Here is a 25,686-nt window from a genome sequence, read left to right as displayed (position 1 = left end):
ATTCAATGATTAGTATATAGCTTTTCATTCGCTAACTCATTGGTTGTAATCCATTGACTTTTTTCTTTAAATATTACACCCATGCTTGCTCTTTGCTCTTATTATTCACAGGGCTAATATACGATTTAACGAGCAGCTACGACAATAGTTTTCACTTCTTCGGTGCCTGCTCGGTCACTGCCGGCTCATTCGTGGTAATCATGGAGTCGTATTTTAACAAACGTCGAAGAAAGTCAAGGCAATCAGATGAACTCTACCATTCCGAGGAAGAGGTCGAAATGGTTCCCATGGAGAAATCACGGAATCTGACACACTACAAAATGAACATGTGAAGTTAGCTTGAACAAAAAAGACAGATCGAGTCACATTCATCCTTGGAAAGACAAAAGGAAGAGTAGAAAGAGAGATGAGCATGAGTGTATTTGACAAAATCATATCTGCATTTAGTAGAAATATGTTTAGTCAAGCGATCGTATTGGGCAAGACTTTTTCAGATCGTACATGGCTTAGATACTAAACAGGGCATCGTTTCACGATGCTGTTCGAAGATGCATCATCTTCATAAATCAGAACTGCATATAAAATGTTTTATTTTTAATTACCAAAACCACAGGATTTTGTCTAACAATTTGTAAATCACCTTGTTTACTGGCGTCTTTGGGAAGGCAGAAGTGAAATACTGCTTCCATCGTACGTCGTACTTTGGGAACGGGGTATAAGGAGGAATGACATCAAATTCAAGCAGTTTAGAAACTTTTACTATATGCATTGTATTAAAGAGAACGTGCTCTGAGGTAGTACGGGTTTTCTCTTTCATAATACAAATGAAAGATCAAGGGTCACAATACAAAGTTTGCCACTAGCACATACTGACCGCAGAGAAATATGCTACAAGGAATTGTCGTTTGCTGAACCATTCGCTTTATTGGCACCATGTGCTCACTGTAAAAACAACCAGAGATCTCTAAAACAACACGATTCTTACAACTCATTATCAACATTTAAACATGAAATAGTGAGAACTGAAGATGCGTCATGTTATCGTAAGCATGGAACTCCAACTGCTTTAATTTATAACTGTTTTAAGTACACCCATAAAATGGAGCGAGGATCACCTCACCTTATATCGAATTTTAGAATCCAGACGGATTCATGTTGCAATAAGGATGTCTCCGTGTAAAGGAGTTGATAATGTCACAGATTTAGTATAATAATAATAATAATAATATAATAATAATAATAATAATAATAATATAACAGATACATAAATATGTATATGAAGGCAGGAACATTTAAGATCTAAATCATACATTTCACTTGCACTATGGCTAATTATGACGCGAAAGGGCACGAGTCTATCATCGTTTGCTTTTAGGATATCAGGGATACTATAGGTATGCAACATCCGACAACCTACATGAATTTAAGAATTATTGTAGCTGAAGAATATCTCATAAAGACTCAATTTTTGGTAGACTGCGTGATTTGCAGTCCCTGATCCGCTACAGTTTTTGTTGGTGTCCAAGTAAACTAATGAGTTAAATATGTTCGAATGCGGACTTAAAAAGGCCATAATGAAATGAAATCTATGGTCCGACATTGGTATCCAGAGATGAACTGAACATTCTTACGTGTTTCAGTATATATTGCAGTTGTCTGTGAATTTCAACGTTTGCTACATGCTCTAAACTTCATTCAAAGTGTTATGATCAACATCATGAACAATATTCACCACAGGTATATAAATATGTAATTAGCTGAAATAAATATGCTAATCTTCTTTGACTGCTGTCATTGTATCACCACTTTATATAACAAGTGCAACTGCCTTTGGTAAAGTCCTTCAAGCTATATATGCCAAAATATGAAAGGTCATTAGATATACAAATTATAAAATGCAAAACATCTTTCACTTATACAACATAATTATATCATCAATAAACATACGTAGTTTTATAATAATAATTAATATAAGTATTATATAGAAATAATAACGCGAATAATAATAGGTTCAATTTCCGTGAAAATTTCACAATTAGGGTATTTTGGGTCGAAAAGACCAAATATGATATCGATTTCACTGCCCCATGTTTCCATGGTAACCATTTTAGGGGTTGAAAATATCAATTTTTCCAATATTCCATGAAAAGTTACTTTGATTGATATGAAAATTATTTAGTGGGGGAATTCGGGTCAGAGAACACAAAAACCAGACTTATTTTAATGTTTCAAGTTGCCATGGTAACTACTTTGGCATTGAAAATGTTCCTTTTTCCCTTATTCCTATTAAAAATGTACTCAGGACATAAATCCCAGTATTTTGGGAATAACCTTATATTATACACCTTTTTAAATCCAATTTTACCTCGAAAAAATCAAAATAAAGCCTTTTTGGGGATGACCGTCCCGCACTGCACTGAGCGATCGCGAGCAAACTGAGAACGCGTTGAGCGCGTCCGCTAAGCGCACAGAACGAAATTTCAAACCCGCGCAGCGCAGTGTACGTGTGAGAAATTGTAGGCCGGCAGCATAATTTCACCCGAATTCACAGGCTTTTGATTCACCACTACTAACGTTGTGAAGTACCCAATGTTTAGAAGTATTTCCCCGCATTGACGTAATGGTGTTTTGAGGTCAAATGTCAAATAGCGTCCAATAACACCAAAAGTTATTGTACTCCGCGGCAAAGTTATTGGACTCTGCGTCCTCTGATACCGAAATTTACTGTACGAAGAAAACTCCAAAGATTGCAGACGCAGGTGTATAATATAAAGATAATGTATATTGGGGCCATTCTGGTCAAAATTATGTTTTCCGTTAATTTTAGTGTGTTAGAATTAATTTTATATAGACCAGAAATAATTTTTCAAGCATTTTTAATTTTGTTTCATGCAGTCATCTCAAATAAGTGTTATGTAGTATATTACTAACTTGGCATTCATCGAATTAAGTTTATGCCTTCAAATTAATTTTATGTGATAAAATTAATTCTACTAGTATCTAAAATTAATTTTGTGACCCCAATTCCCCTTAGCACCCAAGATTCGCTGGTACTTATTTATTTTATGGATTGACAATTAATGATTTCTTTGTCTCATTCCAGGAAGAATAATGAAGACAAATTATTTCTGATTGTTTAACTATAGTAAAATTATGACCATGTAGTGGTGCATTATTTTAAGGTGACCTGGCGTGACCCCATAAACTCTATGACTAGCAAGATCCCTTTCCATGGTAGCACGGCTTAATTTGAACATGGTGCCTGTATACCTTTGAACACTTTTTAAAAACCCAGCAGGCCAAGACAAGGGGAAATATTACAAGATATCACGTTTAATGCTGCCCTACTTGACATAGTGTAGGGCTCTCACTTGTGCGAACGTAGTAGGAAACACTTATTGCAACAATTTACCCTACATATAAAGAATCGGCTGTCAATTAAACTGCGGTTACTAACCAACCGGAGGTAAATAGTGAGACTATACGTGCCCAGAAATACGAGCGCAATAGACTAATCGTTTTGGCGCGTGCCAACTCAAAATTATAGAAAACCGCAAAGACTAGTCGTTTTGGCGTGTGCCGGCTAATCGGCTAACAAAAAACAGGAAACCGCAAAACCGCAAAAAGTGATAAAGAAATGTAAATAGCTATAGAATAGTGTCTATAAAAATCTCTACATATGTATATCAACCAGGGAATAAGATTTTGACCTGTAGCACGATGCTCAATGGAATAGCCAGTATTATTGTGAAAGGCGTTAGTCATATCAAACTACTGACGTGCTACAAAATAATAAATCTTTCCACCTTTCAGCTTGGTGAAAAACGCATTTATTGATTCGCCAAAGGCCTGTGGATTCCCTTATTTTTGTACAAGTTCTACATGGACATAGGAAAGAGTTCGACTCACCCTCTGGATTGTTGAGCATAGAACTGACTGTTAGTAGAAATACTGTTTACGCTGTCGTTACGTAAGCTTATAAGCTTATACTCCACAAAATGGCCACAGGCGGCGTGAAGTTCTGAAAGGATTTCCTAAACGTCCTACTTGGTACCTAGGACACTCACATGTGATATCCTGAAAAGTATTCTCTGCAGTAATTCCAGTTTCTGTTGACATTCCATCATTTTTTAAGCTAACGACACGATAGCACGAGACGTTCTACTGTCACGCGCATGCACTCTCAATTGCGCATGCTCTGGGAATCGCGTCGCGCCTCTGAAGGGCGCGCGCATGTTCCAACAGAGAAGAACGCGACTACCAGACTACACTGCCAGACTACACTGGTTAGATTTATATAATGAACTTTTAATGTTACCCCTAATGTATGGAAAATATTCGTTCGGTGGTCGCAGCATAGCAATTTCACTGCCATGCCGAGAGAGAGAGAGAGAGAGAGAGAGAGAGAGAGAGAGAGAGAGAGAGACAGAGAGAGAGACAGACAGACAGACAGACAGACAGACAGACAGACAGACAGACAGACAGACAGACAGACAGACAGACAGTTAATTTATATTGGAAATCTTTTTCATAGGAGAGAGAGAGAGAGAGAGAGAGAGAGAGAGAGAGAGAGAGAGAGAGACTTTTGATGCAAGAAAACTGCGCTGCACGTAGGCTACATCAATGGGAAGTCACCCCTATTGAGAAAATTAAAATTTACAACACCTCTCTGGAATTCCCACACAGCCTCAATGAACTATTATTAGATTTCTATATAATACTTATAGCCCCTAAACTTGTAATAATAATAATAATAATAATAATAATAATAATAATATATATAATAATATTATAATAATATAAGCATTTTAGGGACTTTCCATTCTTATATCCTTAATCAAGACAGTTGCAAATTGGGAATTGGTTGAGAAGTAAAAATGCCTAATGACTTTCAATAATGTTGAACCATTGCATTTTCAATGTACATAGCAAGTTTCCTCATCTTTGGTCAAGGCAATAAAGATATAGAACCATAACAAGGAAAGTCTATTAAACAAACAAATTCGGATTTTCTGAAGTGAAAATGCTTAATGACTTTCGGTAATGTTACATCATAGTACCTTCCGTGTACATAACAAGTTTCGTCAACTGTTGATGAGTCAATCAAGATATACTAGTATAACTCTAATACGGAAAGTTCATTCAATATGCAAATTAGGAATTGGCTGAAGTATACATGCTTTATGACTTTCAGTAATGTTGTCTCATAGTACTTCCAATATACATACCAACTTTCGCCAGTTTTGATTAAGTCAATTGAAGACACTATAATGACCAAACGTCGGTTTAGATGTTTTAGAACATCAAATAACTAATTTGCATATTCAACGAACTTTCCCTATTAGAGATATATATCTGGATTGGCTTTATTTAAGTTGAGAAACGTTATGTACATTAAAGATACCACGATATAACATTATTGAAGTCATTAGCATTTTTATTTCAGCTAATTACAAATTTGCGTATCTAACGGACTTTCCTGATTAGAGGATGTATATCTGGATTGACTTGACCAAAGTTGATGAAACTTGCCATGTATATTGTAGAAACTATAACATAGTACCAAAAGTCAGTTTTGCTTTTGTAAAACATCTTGTTACTAATTTGCGTATTTTACCGATTTTTTGTCTAATTAGGGATACATCTTGCTTGACTTCATCAAAGTCGATTAAACGTGCTACGGGCATTGAAGAAATATGACAAAAAAAAGTTGTTAAGCATTTTTACATCAGCAAGTTACTATTTAGAATATTTAATTAACTTTCCTATATAGGGATATAAGACTGGAGGGACTCTAAAAAAGTGAATAAAACTTGCTATGTTTATTGATGAGACAATAATATTGTTGAGACGTTGTATATGTGAAAGATATTTTGCATTTTCATGTCAGCTAATGTATAATTTGTATATGTGGTGAGCTTTCACATTTTCGCATATTTAGCTTGAAGGACTTGGCCAAAGGCGATTGCACTTTATATAAAGTGGTGATACAATGACAGCAGTCAAAGAACTTTAGCCTTTTTATTTCAGCTAATAAAATATTTATATACTTAATGACCTTTGAAATTAATCTGTTATGATGTTGATCTTGACACTTTCAATGATGTTGCAAACATTTCGCAAAAGTTTAAATTCTCAGACAACAGCAATATATACTGAAACATGTGAGCATTTTCAGTTCATATCTGGTATATTATTGACATGTTCCCATAGAAAATAGAACAGATTTCATTCAGAACATTGCCATTTGATTTTTGGCCTGGTAAAAAATTGGAAGAACTTGAGATTAGCTGTGACGGAATTTTTCGATATACGCTTGAAGGTATGGGGTAAATTGTGCTCCTATTTCATAAAAACTGTAGAAGATATTGCATATTACAATTACCGGTTATCGTGTTGCATATTACAATTACATGTTATATTAAAAAATAAGTTCAGCAGATAACTGCAAGAAGACAGGTTTAACAAACCGTATGCGAGTCGGCCATACTGTAACTTTACGGTACCCTTCAAAACACGACCTTAGCAGCTATTGCATCCCAATATTTTTTTCTGTTAAAAGTTCATTTATATTATTGACATGTTTCTGTAGCAGACAAAACAGATTTCATACAAAGCATTGCCATTTGTAATGTCTAGGTAAAAAATTGGTAGAATTTGAGATTAGATGTGATAGTAATTTGCAATATAGACTTTGGGGTATAGGGTAGGCTTTGGTCATATTTCATAAACACCACAGAAGATATTACACCTTATAATATGAAATTTTAAAGAAGAATAACATGCCTTTCCAATGATACCAACAAACCAGGTTATGATAAAAATTAAGCTCAGCAGATGACTTACAAGAAGACAGGTTTGACAAAAAGCACGAGGGTCGCAATATATTTTTTGCGGTACCCTTCAAAACATGACCGTAACAGCAATTGCATCCCTATATTATTTCTGTTAAAAGTCTATTTCGTATTCTAGTGATCTCGGGCTTCTGAAAAATACAGGTGTGATATCCTGTGGGGCTGCACGTAGACCTTCTCTCGCCCATGACCTATAACTTAGCCCAAACAACCGTGCAGTTAGAATTCTAAATTCCCAAACTGAGTAGTAACAAGGTTTAATCAGTTCGGGGAATTCGAAATGTCTCTTTTAGACTCTCAACAGTCACCATGGTCACAAGCCGGGGACGCGGTTGGGCAGTACTTCAATAGAAAGGTAAGTGGATATGTGCCGCCGAAATGGTAGGCGACACGAGCTTTCAAGCACATCCATCCAAATCCCCAGTCCAGGCTTATTTTTCCACAGTGTTCCGTTCTAGCGCCATGTGCATTGGCCAATACAAGGCAATGCCCCATCAAAGCTCCGTACGAAGGAAGTATGGGCGACGATTTAGCATACATATTGCGTATAGTGAAGAGCTTGTGCCGAGTCCACGCCTTGACGTAGAAGTCAGGCGGCAACGGTCCTGACACTACAAATTTAATACAGTTTTCCGGCGGCTGAGAAATAATGTTGACAACGGAGAAACAGAGTCCGGGCACAATAGAAAAAACATTCCTCGGAATCGCCGCTTCTCCTGCTTGAAGACATTGATTTGTTTCTTTTTGTAAATCCCTATGGAAAGCCTCAAATATATCCTCAGTGTTTGCATTGTTATATTCAGCCTTTCTTCAAGCAACCATGAATTCCCCTATAGTGATTTGCATGTGTTCACTGGAGATCATGCCACTCTCATGAAGCTTGCAGCTGGTCTAGGTCAAAATGTTAAGTAATTTGTTTCGCTAGTTCTAAACTTTGCACAGTGGCCCCCAAAATTTTATTGTTTATTTGATAAGAGAATGGTTGAAATTTTCAGTCAGGCAAGTTTGAGCAAAAGTTTAAGTCTTTCACTTTCGAGGCGCATACTACCTTAAAGTCAAACACTTTTTTAGTTCTGATGAATAATTTGTTTCACGATATGCTTTTGAGAGCTTGTCAATTTAGCATTTACATGTGTAAACTGCATTGTTGTTGTTGACAAGTGAATTCAGGTCTTGAATCAAATTCAAATGCAAGCAACAACAGAGCATTTTACACGTATAGACACTGTGTTGACAAACTAAATAATACAGCACGATTTGTGAATCACCGTTTCCTGGCGTCTTTGGGAAGGCAGAAGGGCAATACCGCTTCCGTCGTAGGTTTGCTGTTTGGGAAAATAATATCAATCATATCAATCCATAATCCAATAACACTAGGTCAGAATTCGTAAGACAATAGTTGTAAACAAAGACACAAAAAAGAACAGAACAGACAGTAACTATATACTACACAAAGTCAAATTCATGAAAGAAAGATGTATGGACCTCTGGCCAAAAGACTAAGAATTGATGTCAGGTGTTGCAAAATAGTTGAGCAAGTGTTGCTTCGAAAATAGTAAGCGCATCCTGCCCCACACGTGACACCCGCCATATATCAATCTGTAAGTCAGATAGGTAGTGGCCACTAACTAAGGCACCATGTCACCGATGCCATCAGCGATCTTTTGTCGGAGAGATATTGTATTTATCTACCAGCTGGCGATACCTGCCAAAAAAGTGTTTGAATGTAGAGACAAGTCTTGCTCTGGTGTATCCTTGATTTAACAGTTTGTAAGAGAGAGTGCCATGTCTCTCTACAAAATCACCATATGGACTGCATGCTCTTGCATATCGAATAAGCTTGGAAATGTATACCCGATAAGAGGGTCAGAGTGGAATATTACTGATGAGGTGTGGAAAATTGATTATACTTAAGTTTAAATGATCTCTCTTGTCATAAAGGGTTTAAGGAGGAATGAGATCAAATCCAAGCAGGTCGAAAACATTTACTATATGCATTTTATTTAAGAGGATGTGCTTTGATGTAGTACGGATTTTCTCTTTTGATAATACAAAATAAAGATCAGGAGTTACAATACAAAGATGCTACAAGCACAGACCCAAGAGAAATATGCTACACAGGGAATTGGAGTTTGCTGAACCCTTCGCTTTACTGGCATCATGCGCTCACTTTGTACCAAAATCGAGTGTATACCCGACTGCGACGGGGGTTATTGCTGTCATATTATATCAACTTGTGTGTCTTTGTTGTCTTTCTTGGGCATTTTCGTCACTTTAAGCCCCAAATGCAGAAAACGGACGTATGAGAGATCGAATGTCAGAAATTCAGCGCCCCAGACCGAACATTTTTAAAAGTTTTGATTACGTTGACAACAGAGTCACACAGTATCCTACATACGCATTACGTTCATCAACATTGCATTTTATTCACATGCAACGTTAACACTAACTTGCGACCTGATGCAGACACAGAAAATGGGTCATGAGTTCAAATCACAAGAAAAAATAACGATATTTTCGTAAATTTACATAAGAACAATAATCCTGGCTGTTTTGGCATTCTAAAAATGGATTTGTCTCATTTTGTACCGATGCTTCGACCATCGCAACATTCAGTTGTGGTACGGTGAGGTTACAGGCGCTTTTTTGAATGTTGGATAATTTTGACGTTATTGTACCAGTAAAGAAGCAGTTTTGAAACAATCCAGACTTACGATGACAGCAATCGTGATCAACAGTTTTGCAAAGTGTGCTGCCCGATTCAGCGAGAGCTGGACGCTGACACTGCTTGTTTCATTTGTATGTTAAATTTCGTCGCAGTCAACAGGAATAATCCCATTGTTATTTTTGAACTTCTTGGTCTAGAACATCCTCGTCTGTTACAGCCCAAATATTGGCAAATGTCTGAAGAATGTCCGACATACCGTTACTGTGATAAAAGTGTCAATTTATTTGTGTATGAACGAATACTAGCTTAATTTTGAATAGTTTTGTGTCGCGTCTTGACTCCCACTGAATCAAGCAAAAGTGCACGGTGCGCCGTTGTCCTAATGCAATGATTTGTGTACATCAAACCCAAACGTGCCGCTTCAGAGGTGTCTTTCATCATTGACCGCAACTTATTTTCATCAAGAGGCGATTTACAGACCCATACTTTTATCTGTGTCTCGAAATTCGGACTTCGGTCTTTGAAACATAGCGGACTGTTTCGGATTAAGTTTAGATAGATACGTTCAAATGCACCGACTGGGCACTTTTCGAAAATGCTTGTGTAGGGGCCCGGTTTAGCACTGCTAAAAGTATTTTAGCATCGGTGGAATGAGCTCTCGTCCAATCAGAAGGGCGCATGGTAATATGATATAATTTAATTTAATTAAGAACTATTTTAAGAATACTCATGAAATGAAGCGAGAATCGCCTGCGTGTGCGCCTTATCACGATTTTGAGAATAGCTATGTTCTCGGCCGTGGAAAGGAATTGATCATGTTACATATTTATTATTATACAATATAACGACGAGAAAATTCAAGATCTAAATCATACATTTCACCTCGCACCATCGCTGATCATGCAGCGCAAAGAGCATGGGTATCATCGTTGGTTTTTAGGACATCAGAGACACTTGGTGTGCAACATCTGACCACTGATGGGCTGTGGCCCCCTGTACCTGAAATTAATATTATTATTAAAACAGCTATAGCATCCCTAAATTTTTTTCAATTAAAAGTCTATTTCGTATTCCAGGGATCCCAGGGCATCTGAAAAAAAATGCAGGTTTATTATCCTGTGGGTGCACGTAGACCCTCACTGGCCCACGGCCTGTATCTTGGCCCAAACAAGAGTGCAGCTAGAATTCTAAATTCCCAAACTCGGAGTTGTAAAACGATTTGATCAGTTAATAGGAAACGTCTGTTTCTGACTCTCGACAGTCACCGTGGGTATCTTCGCCCAAACAGGAGTGCAGTTAGAATTCTAAATTCCCAAACTCGGAGTAGTTAAAAGGTTTGATCAGTTAGGGGAAGTCTGCTTTGGACTCTCGATAGTCACAATGGGTACAAGCCGGGTGTTCGGTATGGTTTATACTGCCATATGCTAGAAAGGTAAGTGGGTATGTTCCGCCGAAATGGTAGGCATCATCGCATCCCCGGGCCCCCTTTCTGTTCTGTTCTCGCGCTTTCTTGTGTCATGTACATCGGCCAACACAAGGCAATGCCCCATCGAAGTACTGCACGGAGAAAGTATGGGCAACGATTTCGCTAACAAATACTGCGGAGGTGAAGCGCCTGTGCCGAGCCCACGCCTTGACGTAGACGTCAGCCGGTTGCGGTCCAGACCTTACAAAATTCATACATTAATCCTGTAACAGAAAAATAATGTGCACAAAGGAAGAACATAGTCTGGACGAAAAAGAGAAAATTTTAAGCGGAATCGCCGCTTCTCCTATTTGCCAACATTGATTTGTTTCCTTTATACATCCTGATGAAAAGCCTCAAATATGTACTCGTTTTCATTGATATGTTCAGTGGTTCTCCAAGCAGCCATGACTTCCCCGATAGTGCGACGCGCTGTGACTTCCAGGAGTTCACTTGAGATCATGACAGTGTCATGAGGTCTGCTGTCGGTCTCTTCATTACTAGGTGCAAGGCAGTCTCCTGTAACACTGAAAACACATCAAAAGTTGCAGCTACTTGTTCCTTTTGATTCAGACAATTCATCAGCAACTATGTCCTTGTTTCATAACAAAGTGCTTAAATTATTGAAAACAATATATTTTGTTTGTTTCTCTTTGGCTATTTATATTTACTCAGTATTCTTTGTCATAGGTTTACTCGGTTCTGTTGTTAAAACATTTCGCCACGCGATGTGTTATTCTCAGCTGAAAATAGAGATAACCCACGGGATGTAGCTGTGTTTACGATTTTGTATATGCCGTTACGGAAAACAATGAACTCTCAATCGCCTGTCGATGAAGTTGTCGTCATCGATGTGCAAACCCTGGTAAGGTCAGGTGCAGCCAACGAACAATGCACTTTAAAAAGAGTCCTTACTATGATGAGATATATTGTGCATGACAAGTAATGTGAACTGACTAATTTTAAATCAAGAGGGTAATGAATTAGCTGTTCATAATTTGCCCTCCCACTGAAAATTTTTCGACTTACCCTCCCGCACTCAACCTTCATTTTTACCCACTCCCCACTTATTTTTGCCTGTTTCCCCTCCCCACTATGTATTTTTGAAGTTCCCCTGCCCTTTGGCGAAAAAGACTTGCCGATTTCCCCTGCCCTGGAAAAAATCCCCTCAAAATTTTGTCATTCCAGGGAAACACCATGGCTCAACTTCCCCTGTCCCCGTTTTGAAAGTAGCTTTCCCTCTCCTCGTTTTTCGCCAAGCCCTGTCCCCAGGACAATCAAGCGATATCTGCCCTGCCCTACAAAAAAAAAAAAATTTTGCTCCTCTGCCTTAAAAACATGTCCCCTGCCCGAGCAAAATTAAAATTCCCCTGGCCTCAAAAATTGCTCCTGGAACAGCCTTTTCGATGAATAGCTCTGTTGACTGCACCCGTAAGGTGTTTAGTATATCATATTCCCTGAAGTTACAGTGCTGGTAGCTGTATTTATTTTATTTTCAGTCACTCTTTTGTCACGGTCTTTTAATGTCAAATACATTTTTGTTGTACTAAATGATGTGTTTCTCCATATGTTTTTGAGAGCTTGTCAACTTAGCCTTTCCATGTGTAAACTGCATTGTTGTTGTTGACAAGTGAATTCTGGAATTGAATAAAATTCAAATGCAAGCAACGGCAATGCATTGTATATGTATAGACATTGTGTTGGCAAACTAAATATGTGTTTCAACATTGTTTTGAACGTTGCGATTGACATAAGAACAATGTTGGAAAACAATCATATAAAGTTACTGCTGCCAGCTCTGTGACGACGTTCTGATGGTTTGTCTCGCGAAAGTTCCAATACGGCTTCGTGCAAAAAGTAACATTTGCCAATAATGGGGAAGTTAATGTCTTGTTCAGGCAAGGAATCTATTGCACCTGTTGCCAGTATGAGTGACTTAAAAAAACTGATTTTTTGAAACTTTGATATTCAAAGTTATTTTGAAACTTTGAAACACAATGTTGAAAAAACGGAATTCATCTATTCAAAAGATGTCCCAGCAAATCAGAGTTGTGTTCTATGTATAGTAGAGTTAGAACCATACAGTATTTAAATTTAATTGTTTCGGGCTTCTTGGAAGAAATCAAAAAATGTTATATCTATTTGAGGCCGCGTCCGTTAACCTTGCTCACGTGACGGCTGGGTCAGGGACGTTTTGCTTGAGTGTCAGGTGATGAGGTCAAGGAGCAGAACACCAACTTGTGGACGTCCGAATTTGTGCTCCGACGGCGACTTCTTATCGGCAAAGTCGACGGAGTTAGGCCTATTTTGGATACTATGTCGGATAAAGTAAGTGGAAGGAGCGACCATGTCGACGACGACGACAGAGGTTGGTATCGCTTGCTCGTCGTCCTCGCTGCCCATTTTTGCTGCTGGTTTGTGTTCGGCCTACATCAGTCCATAGGACCGCTCATCGTCGCTGTACAGCAACACTTTGAGGCCAGCTCTGTAAGGACGTCGTGGATTCTTTCAACCATGTTGTGTTTTCAACTTGGTCTAGGTAATGGCAAGTCTTATTTATGAAGACTGCTTGTGTTTCTTGATGTTTTGAAGAATATTTTGTGACATGCGTTTCGTGAAGACGCTAAAACGCAAAGATCAAAAATCGAGGTCATAAATCATGATAAGGTCACATTTTCAAGGATCGTGGCAACTCTTTCAACTACCTAGGCCAACGTCGCTTCACTATTTCACCGTAGGTTGGCCACCATGCCTGTAATTAATGGTTAAACCTGCCCTTTCTTTTGTCGGTTCATTTGTTTGTTGATTGATACCGGCCATACATGTAGTTGCGGCTGCGCTGTCTAGAAAATCCCCACACCAAAATAACGCCAGTCATCACAGAGCTGTATTCATGGTATGAAGCATGTACCAGGATCTAGCGGTCTCTGTCGTGTTTGAAAAATTAGGGAAGTCAGTTTCTGTTTTTCGCTAAAACGCAAAGATCAAAATCGAGGTCATATATCGTGATAGGGTCACATTTTCAAGGATCGTGGCAAGTTGTTTTAGGCAAAAACATTCCGATGTGTGTAATTGTTTCTCATCTTAAATATCTTTAAAAATGATGCGGCAATTCGTTTTTTTTTATTTTACATTTTTCTCTTTTTCTCGGCTACAAGATCCAATTACCAGTATATGAAAACAAATAGAACAAAAGCCTTTCTACTTTAGACCTTCGACTGTGCAGCCCTTTTTTATCCAGGGTGATTTCCTAACACCCCGTTGCAGCTATATAGTCCCTCCACACATGTGGGTAGAGGAACTGTCACATAACCCTCCTCCATAGTTTCCAGACCAAGGGTCGATACTACGGCTGTATGTTGGTGGCATCGAACGTCTGCCGTACAACCCGTGACAAATCGCGGCCAAACTGTTTTCTACGAGACTTCAATAAAGGAATTGAAAATAGTTTTTTATGTTGATTTTTGTGGTAAGCTAAAATCTGTCCCATATTGAAATAAACAAATATTCCTATTTTCTATTTGTAATATCAAGTTATCATTTCGAAATAAGCATAATGGTGCTGCTGTGTGGCAGATAGCAGCCAAGCAACCTGTCGAGTTAATTTATCAGGTTGCCGTAAATTGAAAATAGGAAATGCAGGCTATTTCCTATTTTCAATTTGGTGCAGAAATGTGCAATGACATGTAGTGCTGTCACCCTATCAGCTTAGGGAGTCCGACGTAAGTAAATAATGATGATACAACAGACTTTGACGTCAAGATTCACTGACTCTTGTTTCAATTGGATGCAATTAGCTGGGAATGAGAGAAGGCAGATCAAAATGACATCCCCTATTCAAACTTGAAAGACTGGTGCATGTAATCTTTGCCCTTTCATGGTCCACCAAAAGTATATTTAGTATGGGCATGGCATCCACGAAAAGTAATGATCCCACTATAAAATAAAAATGGACCCTAAAATGTGACACCCATGATAATGAAGCATCGTTAAGTTTGTTGAGACTGTCGACAGTTGTTTGCGCCATTTCGTGGCTGCAGTAGTGCTTGACATGGGTGAGTCTAAGGGTCGCGCTATCTGGGCACAAGCCTTTAGCATTTGAGTCATGCCTGCAGTATTCCCAACTTACACCTTTGCGATAGCGCTACACTTGAGGCCCATCATCACCCAAACCCGCATGTGCAAAAGACTATTGCAATAACAGAAAAGAAAAGGTACAAGGACTTGTGATGGTTTAAGTTTGTTTGCCCTGTTCCGACCAGGCCCTGATAACAGATGGGGCTTTGATCGATAATTGTATCAAAAAAGAAAACAGCTCTCACAGACATTCGTGTGGTTTGATAAATTTATTGACTCGTACGTAGCGGATCAATTTTGCATGCGCGAGGCTCTTTTATAACCCTGGTATGTGGTGTTGGCACTCACAGGAAAAGCAGGGTACCCGAGCTTGTTCCGCTAAATTCCAAAAGATCCCTTACTGGTATCTGGGAATGTCAACCAAAAAGGCACCCTTATTGCGAGAAATATAGGACAAATATTAACCAGGAAACACATACCCCATTTATTAAATCTAAGAGTGTGTAAGATACTTCCAAATACATTTACTTGTACAACCATTTCAATGTTGTATAGACCAATGACATTGTCTTGACACATCTCTGAAGTCGTTGTTGATTGTCTAACAGCTGACCACTATTGCAGTCATGAGCAACAAGACAACTTTATTTTTCAAAAGAGTATACATGTAAATGACGTCCTTATTAAAAGTCAAATTTTCAGCTTATGATGAAATGGCTGCACGTCTAAGAAAATTATTTATAACCCCTTTATCTGCAGCAAACACCAAATGCGAATTCATTTGCAGGCTGATGATTCGATGAATGTAACAGTTACCGTGCGTTGCATGCCATCACTGATGTCTGCGTTAGCGACGCAGCATGCCACTGTGCATGCCGGCACCAAATTGAAAATACGAAATAGACTATTTTCTTTCTTCAATTTTCGTCGGCCCGATAAATGAACAAGACAGGGCATTGGCCGAAATCTGCTATCAAGGATTACCATTACGCCTATTTTGAAATCATACGCTTATATTGAAAACGGCAATAAAATATGAGTATATTTCAATATTCAATAGATTATAGCATACAAGAAATCATAAACAAAAATTATATTTAAAATTCCTTTATTGAAATCTCGTTGCAGTATATAGATTGGCCGAGATTTGTCACGGATTAGTACACATGGCGGTGGAGTCACTGTATTTGATTCAAGTTTATATTTACATGTAACACGATTGGAGCTAATTGCGGATAATTGGATGATGAAGTAATGTCAATTTAATCTACGAATGTAACCTCATCTACTTTTCTTTTTAAGTCACACGCTTGTTTTTATAAGTAATTTGAAATATTGCAACATTCAGCTTTATGGCATCTAACACTTTAGAGAAATTTGAAAAATATGAAGATCCAATTATCCCTAATTAGTTCCAGTCGTGTTATGTAAATCATATAACATGTCCTCTCAATGACGCGGAATGGCTTTCATGCTTAGTTTGCTAGATGGCTTTCATTTTTATCTTGTATTGGAGTAGGGTGGGGAATAACGGGGAGTCACATTTTGAAAACTCGGCTTGGGGTGGGTCATATCATACATTTGGGTATTTTTCAATTTATAAAATTTATTGTTTACAGAATTTAAAAACTTTTCACAATAGTCCTATATAAAAGAATTGTAATTATAGCTCTCTGGCATTACATCTCGTACATTAAATACATAAACGTGTTCACTGCAGATGGCACAGACGACACAGGCATGGTGTGTGTATACTGTCTGTCTATCGGCATGATATCCTATATATGTGTGATATAATGTATGCTCTCACGCAATCTATTCTGGAGCTAATAAAGGTCATGTGAGCACATGTGACGTTTATTGTCAAGCACACTTATTTTCAATGTAACTTTTCTTGACTAGAGAGGAATGATTGAAAGTGCACTTGTTTGCAATAATTTTTTATTTAATTTCATCCAAAATGTCGATTTTACCCCTAAAAAACAAGGTAAATTAGTGCATTTATATAAATTTGACGATCGATAAGAAGGTACAACTAGATTTGGGTGGGCAGAAGTGCATGTATATGTACAGCAAAATGTCATATTGGAATTTAACTCAACAATTTCAGTTCACAATACATGTGGGACAAGTAATAACATTTTGCCACGACAAAACTAGCTTCATCTGTGCATTTATATATACTTGATTATTGATATGAATGTATTTTACTAGATTAGGATGATTAGAAGTGCATTTTTTCAATGTGTATATAACAACATGTGATATTGGAAATTCACACACAAATGTCTGTTCATTACACATAAGAGTACGTGTACTCGAAATGGCTTAATTGTAAAATAGTATGCTGTCGGTAAGTGTAAGACCTAGTATGTCTAAAATATGTAAAACAACCTCAGATTTTCAAAGAATGAGCAAATGATCGGGTCACAAATAAAGGGCTGTGAAGATAGCGGTTCTAGTACACGTATTTTAAACTTTCAAATTTAAAACAGGTTGAGATGAGAGTGATTTTTTATAAATTGAAGCAGGGGAGGGTCACATTTTAGATTGGGGAGGGTCACATTTTTTATGATGACAACCCAAATCTGATTTTCCCGGCTCACTAATCATTTTACTAACTGAAAACCCACCCCAAGTACGTGATGCATCACCTCCCTAGGAGTCAAACATCACATGAATATTAGTCAAGCACTTTTTAAATCAGTCTTTATCTATTTCAAAGGCATACTCATTCATCAATAATGATCGACCGGTGGTATTTTTGTATCTTTCTACGTACGCTTAAGTTTCCTCATAAAAACAAACAACAGGCAATTATTGCCATGTTTTTCATATTTTCACAACCAACGTTATGACACACCAAATTCTAATTTTATGGGCGATCAGAGATGTAATATGACGGTGGACTGTTCTATCTGCAGCTCAAAAACGCGAAAATCTTCCCCTAACATGACCCGATTTGCCATATTCTTCTTATATTTGACTTTTTCGCATTTGACATTTTTGTGTGAATAAACGATTTGTTTCTATTTAGGTCCTATAGTAAACATACCTGTGAAACGGTTTGGACATCGTCCTACGGTCATGATGGGGGCTGTTTTATCTTCTCTTGGATTCGTTCTGAGTTCGTTTGCGTCAAGTATCGAGTTTCTCTATCTGAGTATGGGAGTTTTCGTTGGTAGGTATTTCTCGATCATCTACAGTGACAGAGCGGCTTCCACTTTTGAAATCAAATTAAGTGAATCGTTGTTGTATTTTTTTACAATATTGTAAATATATTTATGATTGTTGTTTTATGAAATATATCCTTATTTCTCTCCTTAAAGTACGTTGACGTACAGAATCAACACGATGTGGTGTTTACGGTACACAATGTTATTGTTGACAATTATCTCTTCGAACTATAACTAATCCATTCGTAAATTTTACATTTCACACAAAGACACAGACCTAGACATATTGCATTTCTTAATGAGAATTCCAAAGATTTAAGAACTGGAAGAGGAAAGTGCATTTTAGAGACAGAGCAACAATATCATAAAATGCACAGAAAGGTACAGCTCATGATTTTGAAAAGTTAATACGATGGAATGTATTTGGAATGACTTCACGAGGGGGGATACTGTTTGACTTTGTTATGCTCAGGTTGGCAGAGGACAGGTGTGCACATTACGCTTTCTTAGTTTAATAGTTTTTTACATATTTACAAGACTTGGTTCAGTATAAAAACTTTGAATTATTTAACATATACTAACTATTGTTGCATTCTCGAGGTAGTAGTATAGATTTGAGTTGTAATATGATGCTGTTACTATGTGATGCCACAATTGTAAGGTCCAAATCTTCGGCTTTCAACTATTATATGTTATAACCTGTTAAAACAATTAACCCTGACCATAGTACTTAACCTCTCTAGGTAGGATACAGTGTGAAACATGTGAGCGATTGATTTCATTAATGGTGATTTGAAGGTAGCTTGTCCAATTTTGTTATAAATTCAACAAAATCAAACAAAATGCCTTTCATTAAACGTGGAGCTATCTATTATTCAGTGTTCAATAACATTTAAAACATGCTATCATTACGTTGATAAAATTTAACATTTGGATGCACTACACATGAACAGTTTGCCATTTGAACATGTTTGCAGTCTCTGTTTCAAATCTTTTGAGAATTTGTGAAAAAAGTCATCTGTCTGTCTGTCTCTGTCTGTCTGTCTGTCTGTCTGTCTGTCTGTCTCTCTCTTTTCTCTCTCTCTCTCTCTCTCTCTCTCTCTCTCTCTTCTCTCTCTCTCTCTCTCTCTCTCTCTCTCTCTCTCTCTCTTTCATAGGATTTGGCTATTGTCTCATCACAAGTCCATCGCTAGGTATTGTCGCACTGTACGTGAAAAGACGCTATGTCCTGGCTAACGCCCTCGCAGTGAGTGGCTCTGGGCTTGGTATATTTGTATTTACACCACTATGGGATGCACTCATCGACGGCTACGGGTGGAGGGGGGCTTTCATCCTGTTTTCATCGATAAATGCGCACTTGTGCGTTTGCGCAACGCTCTACAGACCAAAGACAAAAGCCAAGACTAAGCTTGAAACTATGACGACAGACCCAGATGCAAATTCAAATGAAAGTGATTCACCAGGCCGACACGGTAACCCGGAATCTAATTCTCCGCAAAATAAGAAGTTGCTCTGTGGAATCTGCGATCTGTCACTCCTCTCTCGCAATCCAGTATTCCTAGTGTACGCATGCGCAGTTTTCCTCGGCAGTGGGATGGCTTGCATAGCGGTGGCAGCATTTATGTTTCTAAGGGCGGAATCCAAAGAGCTCAGTTCAAGTCGGGATTTATCCTTTTTGATATCCATGTATGGTTGTTTCGGTATATTGGGCAGGCTTTTACCGGTTCCAATTTTGCACTTTATTCCCGCCCTCACTAGCGTGCGATTGTACGGCATGGCGCTCTTTTTCGCTGGAGTGATCAGCTTCTTCAGCGTGTTTGCAAATTCATTCGCGGTCTACGGCGTGGTTACAGCAATCCTTGGGGTCGTAATTGGACTTACTTGTACTCTTCAATCTCAAGTTGTCAAGGATCTATTGGGACCGTCACTTGTCACGGCGGGTATGGCTCTAAGCTCGCCATTTCTTGCCATTGGAGCCAAACTCGGTCCGACATTTGCAGGTAAGTCATACCAGTATACGATTGACCGCGTTGAGTTTTCAACGCACTGGAATGCACCAGGGAAAGCGAAAGATAATGATTAAATAAAACCATCACATCTTGTATTTCCTCTGAAATCTTAAATAACCACAGAACAAATCGTACGTATTATTCAGACTCTGAGTCAGGATTATTGTTCAGCGGACCCCTTGATCGTTTCCACATTGGGAGAAGATAACGATGCCATTTGTAAGAAAGCATTCAGACAGAGAAACACACACTGATACCCTCTTTAATATGTATTCTCCTTATAAAAGTAACGCTCACATTCATGTTATTCAAATGGAGTCTGAGACGTGTTCACGTCAATACGAAAGTTTTATTCTCTGAAGGTAACTGTTGGTGTTTTATTTATTATTCATGTCTGCTGGCAATCCTTTTCCATTTTTCTGTACACCTCGGTTTGATTTATTTCAAAGGCAGCCTCTTGGAATATTTTTAAAAGTTCTTCCAGGACCTCCCCTTGATATTAAATGGTCCTCACCTAATTTAAATTCAATGATCAGCATATAGCATTTCATTCTTTTTTCTCGTTTATTCCAATCCATGTTGTTCTATTAGTATTTCACATATGCTCTGTGTTTGCTGTTATTATTCACAGGGCTAATATACGATTTGACGGGCAGCTACGACAATACCTTTCACTTCTTCGGTGCCTGCTCGGTCACTGCCGGCTCATTCTTGGTAATCATGGAGTCATATTTTAACAAACGTCGAAGAAAGTCAAGGCAATCAGATGAACCCCCCTATTCCGAGGAAGAGGTCGAGATGGTTTCCCATGGAGAAATCACGGATTCTGACACACTGCAAAATGAACATGTGAAATTAACTTGAGAAGAAAGACAGATCGAGCCACATTTATCTTAGGAAAGATAAGAAGAAGAGTAGAAAGAGAGATGAGCATGAGTGTATTTGACAAAATCATATCTGCATTTAGAAGAAATATGTTTGATCGAACGAATACATTTTTTCGTATGAGGCAAGACTTTTTCAGATCATACGTGGCTTACATACTAACAGGGCATCATCTTCAAAATTAAGAACTGCATTAAAGCATTTTACTTTTAGTTATCAAAACCACAGGAATTTGTCTAACAATGTGTGAATCACCGTGTTTCCTTGCGTCTTTTGGAAGACATAATTGAAATACTGCTTCCGTCGTATGGCTGCAGTTTGGGAAGTGGTATAAGAAGGAATGAGATCAAATCCAAGCAGGTCGAAACATTTACTATATATGCATTTTATTTAAGAGAACGTGCTAATACAAAAAAGATCAACAGTCACAATACAAAGTTGCTACTAGGACCGACCCGAGAGAAATATGCGACACAGGGAATTTGGGTTTGCTGAACAATTCGTTTTACTGGCTTCATACGCTCACTTTGAAAATAAACAGAGATCCCTAAAACAACACCATGACGTTTTTTGCAACTCATCATCAACACTGGAAACATGAAATAGTGAGCATTGAACATTAGGGTCATGTGATCGTTAAGCATGAAACTCCATAGATATAAGCAACAACCGCCGCCGCAGGAGGGTATACACGAGAGTTTGGTACAATGCGCGACATATAGCACGAGCCGACAGGCGAGTACTATATGGAGTGAATGAGAGATCAAATGTCGGAAATTCAGCGCCCCAGACCGAGCATTTGTATAAGTTTGGATTACGTTGATAACAGAGGCACATCAACATTGCATTTATTCACATGCAACGTGAACACTAACTTGCGACCTGATGCAGACGCCGAAAATGGGTCATGAGTTCAAATTACAACAAAAAATAACTCTGTTTTTGTAAATGTTCATATAAGAACAATAGTCCTGGCTGTTTTGGCATTCTAAAAATAGAATTGTCTCATTTTGTACCAATGCGTCGACCATCGCAACAATCAGTTTTGGTACAGTCAGGTTACAGACGCTTATTTGAATGATGGATAGTTTGGACGTTGTTGTACCAGTGAACAAGCAGTTTTGAAACAATTCAGACTTAGGATGACAGCAATTGTGATCAAGTTTTGCAGAGTGTGCTGCCCGATTCAGCGAGAGCTGGACGCTGACACTGCTTGTTTCATTTTCTATGTCAACTTTCGTCGAAGTCACCAAGAATAATCTCATTGTTATTTTTGAAATTCTTGGTCTACATCGTTTGAAAATCTTCGTCTGTTACAGCCCAAATATTGGCAAATGTCTGAAAAATGTCTGACATACCGTTACTGTGAGGAAGTGCCAATTTATTTGTGTATGAACAAATACTAGCTTCATTTTAAATAGCTGTGTGTCGCGTCTCGACTCCCGCTGAATGAAGCAAAAGTATCATACGGTGCGCGATTGCCCTAATGCAATGATTTGTGTACATCACACCCAAATGTACTGCTTCAGAGGTGTCTTTCGTCATTGACCCCTACTTATTTTCATCAAGAGGCAAGTTACAGACCCATACTTTTATCTGTGTCTCAAAATTCGTACTTCGGTCTTTTGAAACACAGCGGACTGTTTCGGATTAAGTTTAAACAGGTACGTTCAAATGCATTGACTGGGCACTTTTTCGAAAATGCTGGTTTAGGGGCCCGTTTTAGCACTGCTAAAAGTATTTTAGCATCGGTGGAATGAGCTCTCGTCCAATCAGAATGGCGCATGGTATTATGATACAATATAATTTAATTTATAACTATTTTAAGAATACTCATGAAATGAAGCGAGAATCGCCTGCGTGTGCGCCTTATCACGATTTTGAGAATTCAGACGGATTCATGTTGCAATAGCTATGTTCTTGGCCGTGTAAAGGAATTGATAATGTTACATATTTATTATTATAACAATATAACGACGAGAAAATTCAAGATCTAAATCATACATTACACTTTGCACTATCGCTGATCATGCAGCGCAAAGAGCATGGGTATATCATCGTTGGTTTTTAGGGTATCAGAGACACTTGGCGTGCAAAATCTGACCACTGACCACAACATCTGATGGGCTGTGGCCCCTTGCATCTGAAATTAATTTTATTATTAAAAGAGCTATAGCATTCCTATATTTTTTCTATTAAAAGTCTATTTCGTATTCTAGGGATCCCAGGGCTTCTTGAAAAATACAGGTTTGTTATCCTGTGGGTGCACGTAGACCCTCACTGGCCCACTACCTGTATCTTCGCCCAAACAAGAGTGCAGTTAGAATTCTAAATTCCCAAACTTGGAGTCGTAAAAAAAAGTTTGATCAGTTAGAGGAAAGTCTGCTTTGGACTCCCGACAGTCACCGTGGGTACAAGCCGGGGGCTCGGTATGGTTTATACTGCCGTATAGAAAGGTAAGTGGATATGTGCCGCCGAAATGGTAGGCGTCATCGCATCCCCGGGTCCCTTTTCTTTCAACACTGTTCTGCTCACGCGCTTTCTTGTGTCATGTACATCAGCCAACACAAGGCAATGCCCCATCAAAGTACTGCACGAAGAAAGTATGGGCAACGATTTTGCAAACAAATACTGCGGAGGTACAGCGCCTGTGCCGAGCCCACGCCTTGGTGTAGACGTCAGGCGGCAACTGTTCAGACGTTACTAATTTCATATGTTTATCATGTAACGGAGAAATAATGTGCACAATGGAAAAACATAGTCCGGACGAAATAGAGAAAATTTTAAACGGAATCGCCGCTTCTGTTATTTGCCGACATTGATTAGCTTCTTCTTCTAAATCCTGATGAAAAGCCTCAAATATGTACTCATTTTCATTGATATGTTCAGTCTGTCTCCCAGCAGCAATGAATTTCCCGATAGTGCGACACACCGTGACTTGCAGGAGTTCACTTGAGATCATGACAATGTATGAGGCATTCGACCGTCTCTTCATTATGGGGTGCAAGGCAGTCTCCTGTAATACTGAAAAAATATCAAAAGTTGCAACTGCTGTTACTTGTTCCTGTTGATTCAAACACTTCATCAGCAACCGTGTTCTTGTTTCATTAAAAATGGTTAAATTATTGAAAACTATATATTTTGTTTGTTTCTTTCTCTCTGGCTATGTACATTTACTCGACATTCTTTGTCATAAGTTTACTTATTCTCGGGTGAACGCAGATAACTCATACGGGATGTAGCTGTGTTTACGACTTTGTTATGCCGTTACGGAAAACAGTAAAGTCTCAATCGCTTGTCGATAAAGTTGCCAGTAGAAACTAACTCACTACAGCGCAGACTCAAACGTGACGCATTCAATCGCCGGGAAAACCTGGCGTGAGCTGCCAAATTCTGGATAGGTTTGTACGAAATAGGAGAGACACAAGAGAAACTATTATAAATGATTTTATTTTTTTTTAAATTCACCGACTTGAACCAAGTCTATCGTCATCGGTGTTCAAACTCAAAGGTGTTCTGTATATCTTATTGCATGCCTCGATGTGCAAATCGGTATATGGATTTGAATAGGAACATCCGAGGAGTTGGCGGGCCGTGCGAACGATATACTGACCGGTTTTCATCTATTTAGTAAACGCGGTCCGATGAACCCCGTCGGCGTTTTCGGCGTCAAAGTACACGCTTAAAGGGACTAGGTCGACCATTTTTCGTTGATTTTGTTTGATGCAAGATACTACTTATATTGTTTGACCTCTTGAAAGATACTGAATGAATGGGTGACCATGCATATATTCGACCCCGGTTTTAGACAAATTAAATGAAACCAGCGCGAAAATGAATTAATGGTCATGACCATTAATTCATTTTCGCGATGGTTTCATATATCGTGTCTAAAACCAAGGTCGAATATATGCATGGTCACCCATTCATTCAGTATCTTTCGACATATCTAACAATATAAGTAGTATGTCGTATCAAACAAAATTCATGAAAAAATGGCCGACTTTGTCCCTTTAACGCTAAATGTAAAATATCCGTATATGCGCTCTGCTATGTTGACTTTCGTTAAAATATGTTTATGACCATTAATGGTCATGACCATTAATTCATTTTCGCGATGGTTTCATATATCGTGTCTAAAACCAAGGTCGAATATATGCATGGTCACCCATTCATTCAGTATCTTTCGACATATCTAACAATATAAGTAGTATGTCGTATCAAACAAAATTCATGAAAAAATGGCCGACTTTGTCCCTTTAACGCTAAATGTAAAATATCCGTATATGCGCTCTGCTATGTTGACTTTCGTTAAAATATGTTTGATGCTGGTTTATAATGGTAAAATTATTTAAGAGCGCCCTGCAAATAACTAAATCCCATATAGCATTAACTGTGAAGAGGCATGTTATAGATGCTTTGTGATCAATTTGCATCATCAAGATGGCCAACTTGCGACAATTTTTTTGCCAAGAATGGGGATATTATTGAATGGTTCAGGCGAGGAATCTATCGCACCTATGACAAGTATGTGTGACCAAAAATCTGATTT

At 38.4% G+C, this 25,686-nt stretch overlaps 2 protein-coding genes across 4 annotated transcripts in view; both read left to right on the top strand.

Annotated features, from left to right (window-relative positions):
* Positions 1 to 25,686, top strand: part of LOC139133474 (monocarboxylate transporter 2-like) — a 41,252-nt gene that overhangs the window by 4,049 nt on the left and 11,517 nt on the right. Inside the window, exons 4-5 of one of the 3 annotated variants that reach the window (XR_011552599.1) lie at positions 112 to 1,086; positions 8,976 to 9,472. The exons of 1 other annotated variant lie outside the window; for it this stretch is intronic. Coding sequence is in view for 1 of the 2 variants with exons in the window: in XM_070700084.1 (XP_070556185.1) it covers positions 112 to 332 (221 nt within the window). In the remaining variant the exon portion in view is untranslated. Of the gene's footprint in view, positions 1 to 111; positions 1,728 to 8,975; positions 9,473 to 25,686 lie in introns of those variants that run through there. One more of the 3 variants, XM_070700084.1, reaches the window with a different exon arrangement.
* On the top strand, positions 13,149 to 21,690 carry LOC139133472 (monocarboxylate transporter 13-like). The gene is made up of 4 exons (XM_070700083.1): positions 13,149 to 13,526; positions 18,102 to 18,245; positions 19,398 to 20,240; positions 20,881 to 21,690. Exons 1-4 carry the CDS (start codon positions 13,304 to 13,306, stop codon positions 21,111 to 21,113), a joined length of 1,443 nt encoding a protein of 480 aa, XP_070556184.1. The 5' UTR covers positions 13,149 to 13,303; the 3' UTR covers positions 21,114 to 21,690.

Source organism: Ptychodera flava, chromosome 5 (assembly GCF_041260155.1).
Source record: "Ptychodera flava strain L36383 chromosome 5, AS_Pfla_20210202, whole genome shotgun sequence".
In the NCBI taxonomy this organism is placed as follows: domain Eukaryota; kingdom Metazoa; phylum Hemichordata; class Enteropneusta; family Ptychoderidae; genus Ptychodera; species Ptychodera flava.
The sequence above is the reverse complement of the archived record's forward strand: the minus strand, read 5'-3'. Positions and strand labels throughout refer to the sequence as shown.

Coding starts and splice junctions, on each gene's coding strand:
- LOC139133472 (XM_070700083.1), top strand. CDS start 13,304: ATGTCGGATAAAGTAAGTGGAAGGAGCGACCATGTCGACGACGACGAC. Junction 18,246..19,397: donor GAGTATGGGAGTTTTCGTTG/GTAGGTATTTCT, acceptor TCTCTTTCATAG/GATTTGGCTATTGTCTCATC. Junction 20,241..20,880: donor ACTCGGTCCGACATTTGCAG/GTAAGTCATACC, acceptor TATTATTCACAG/GGCTAATATACGATTTGACG.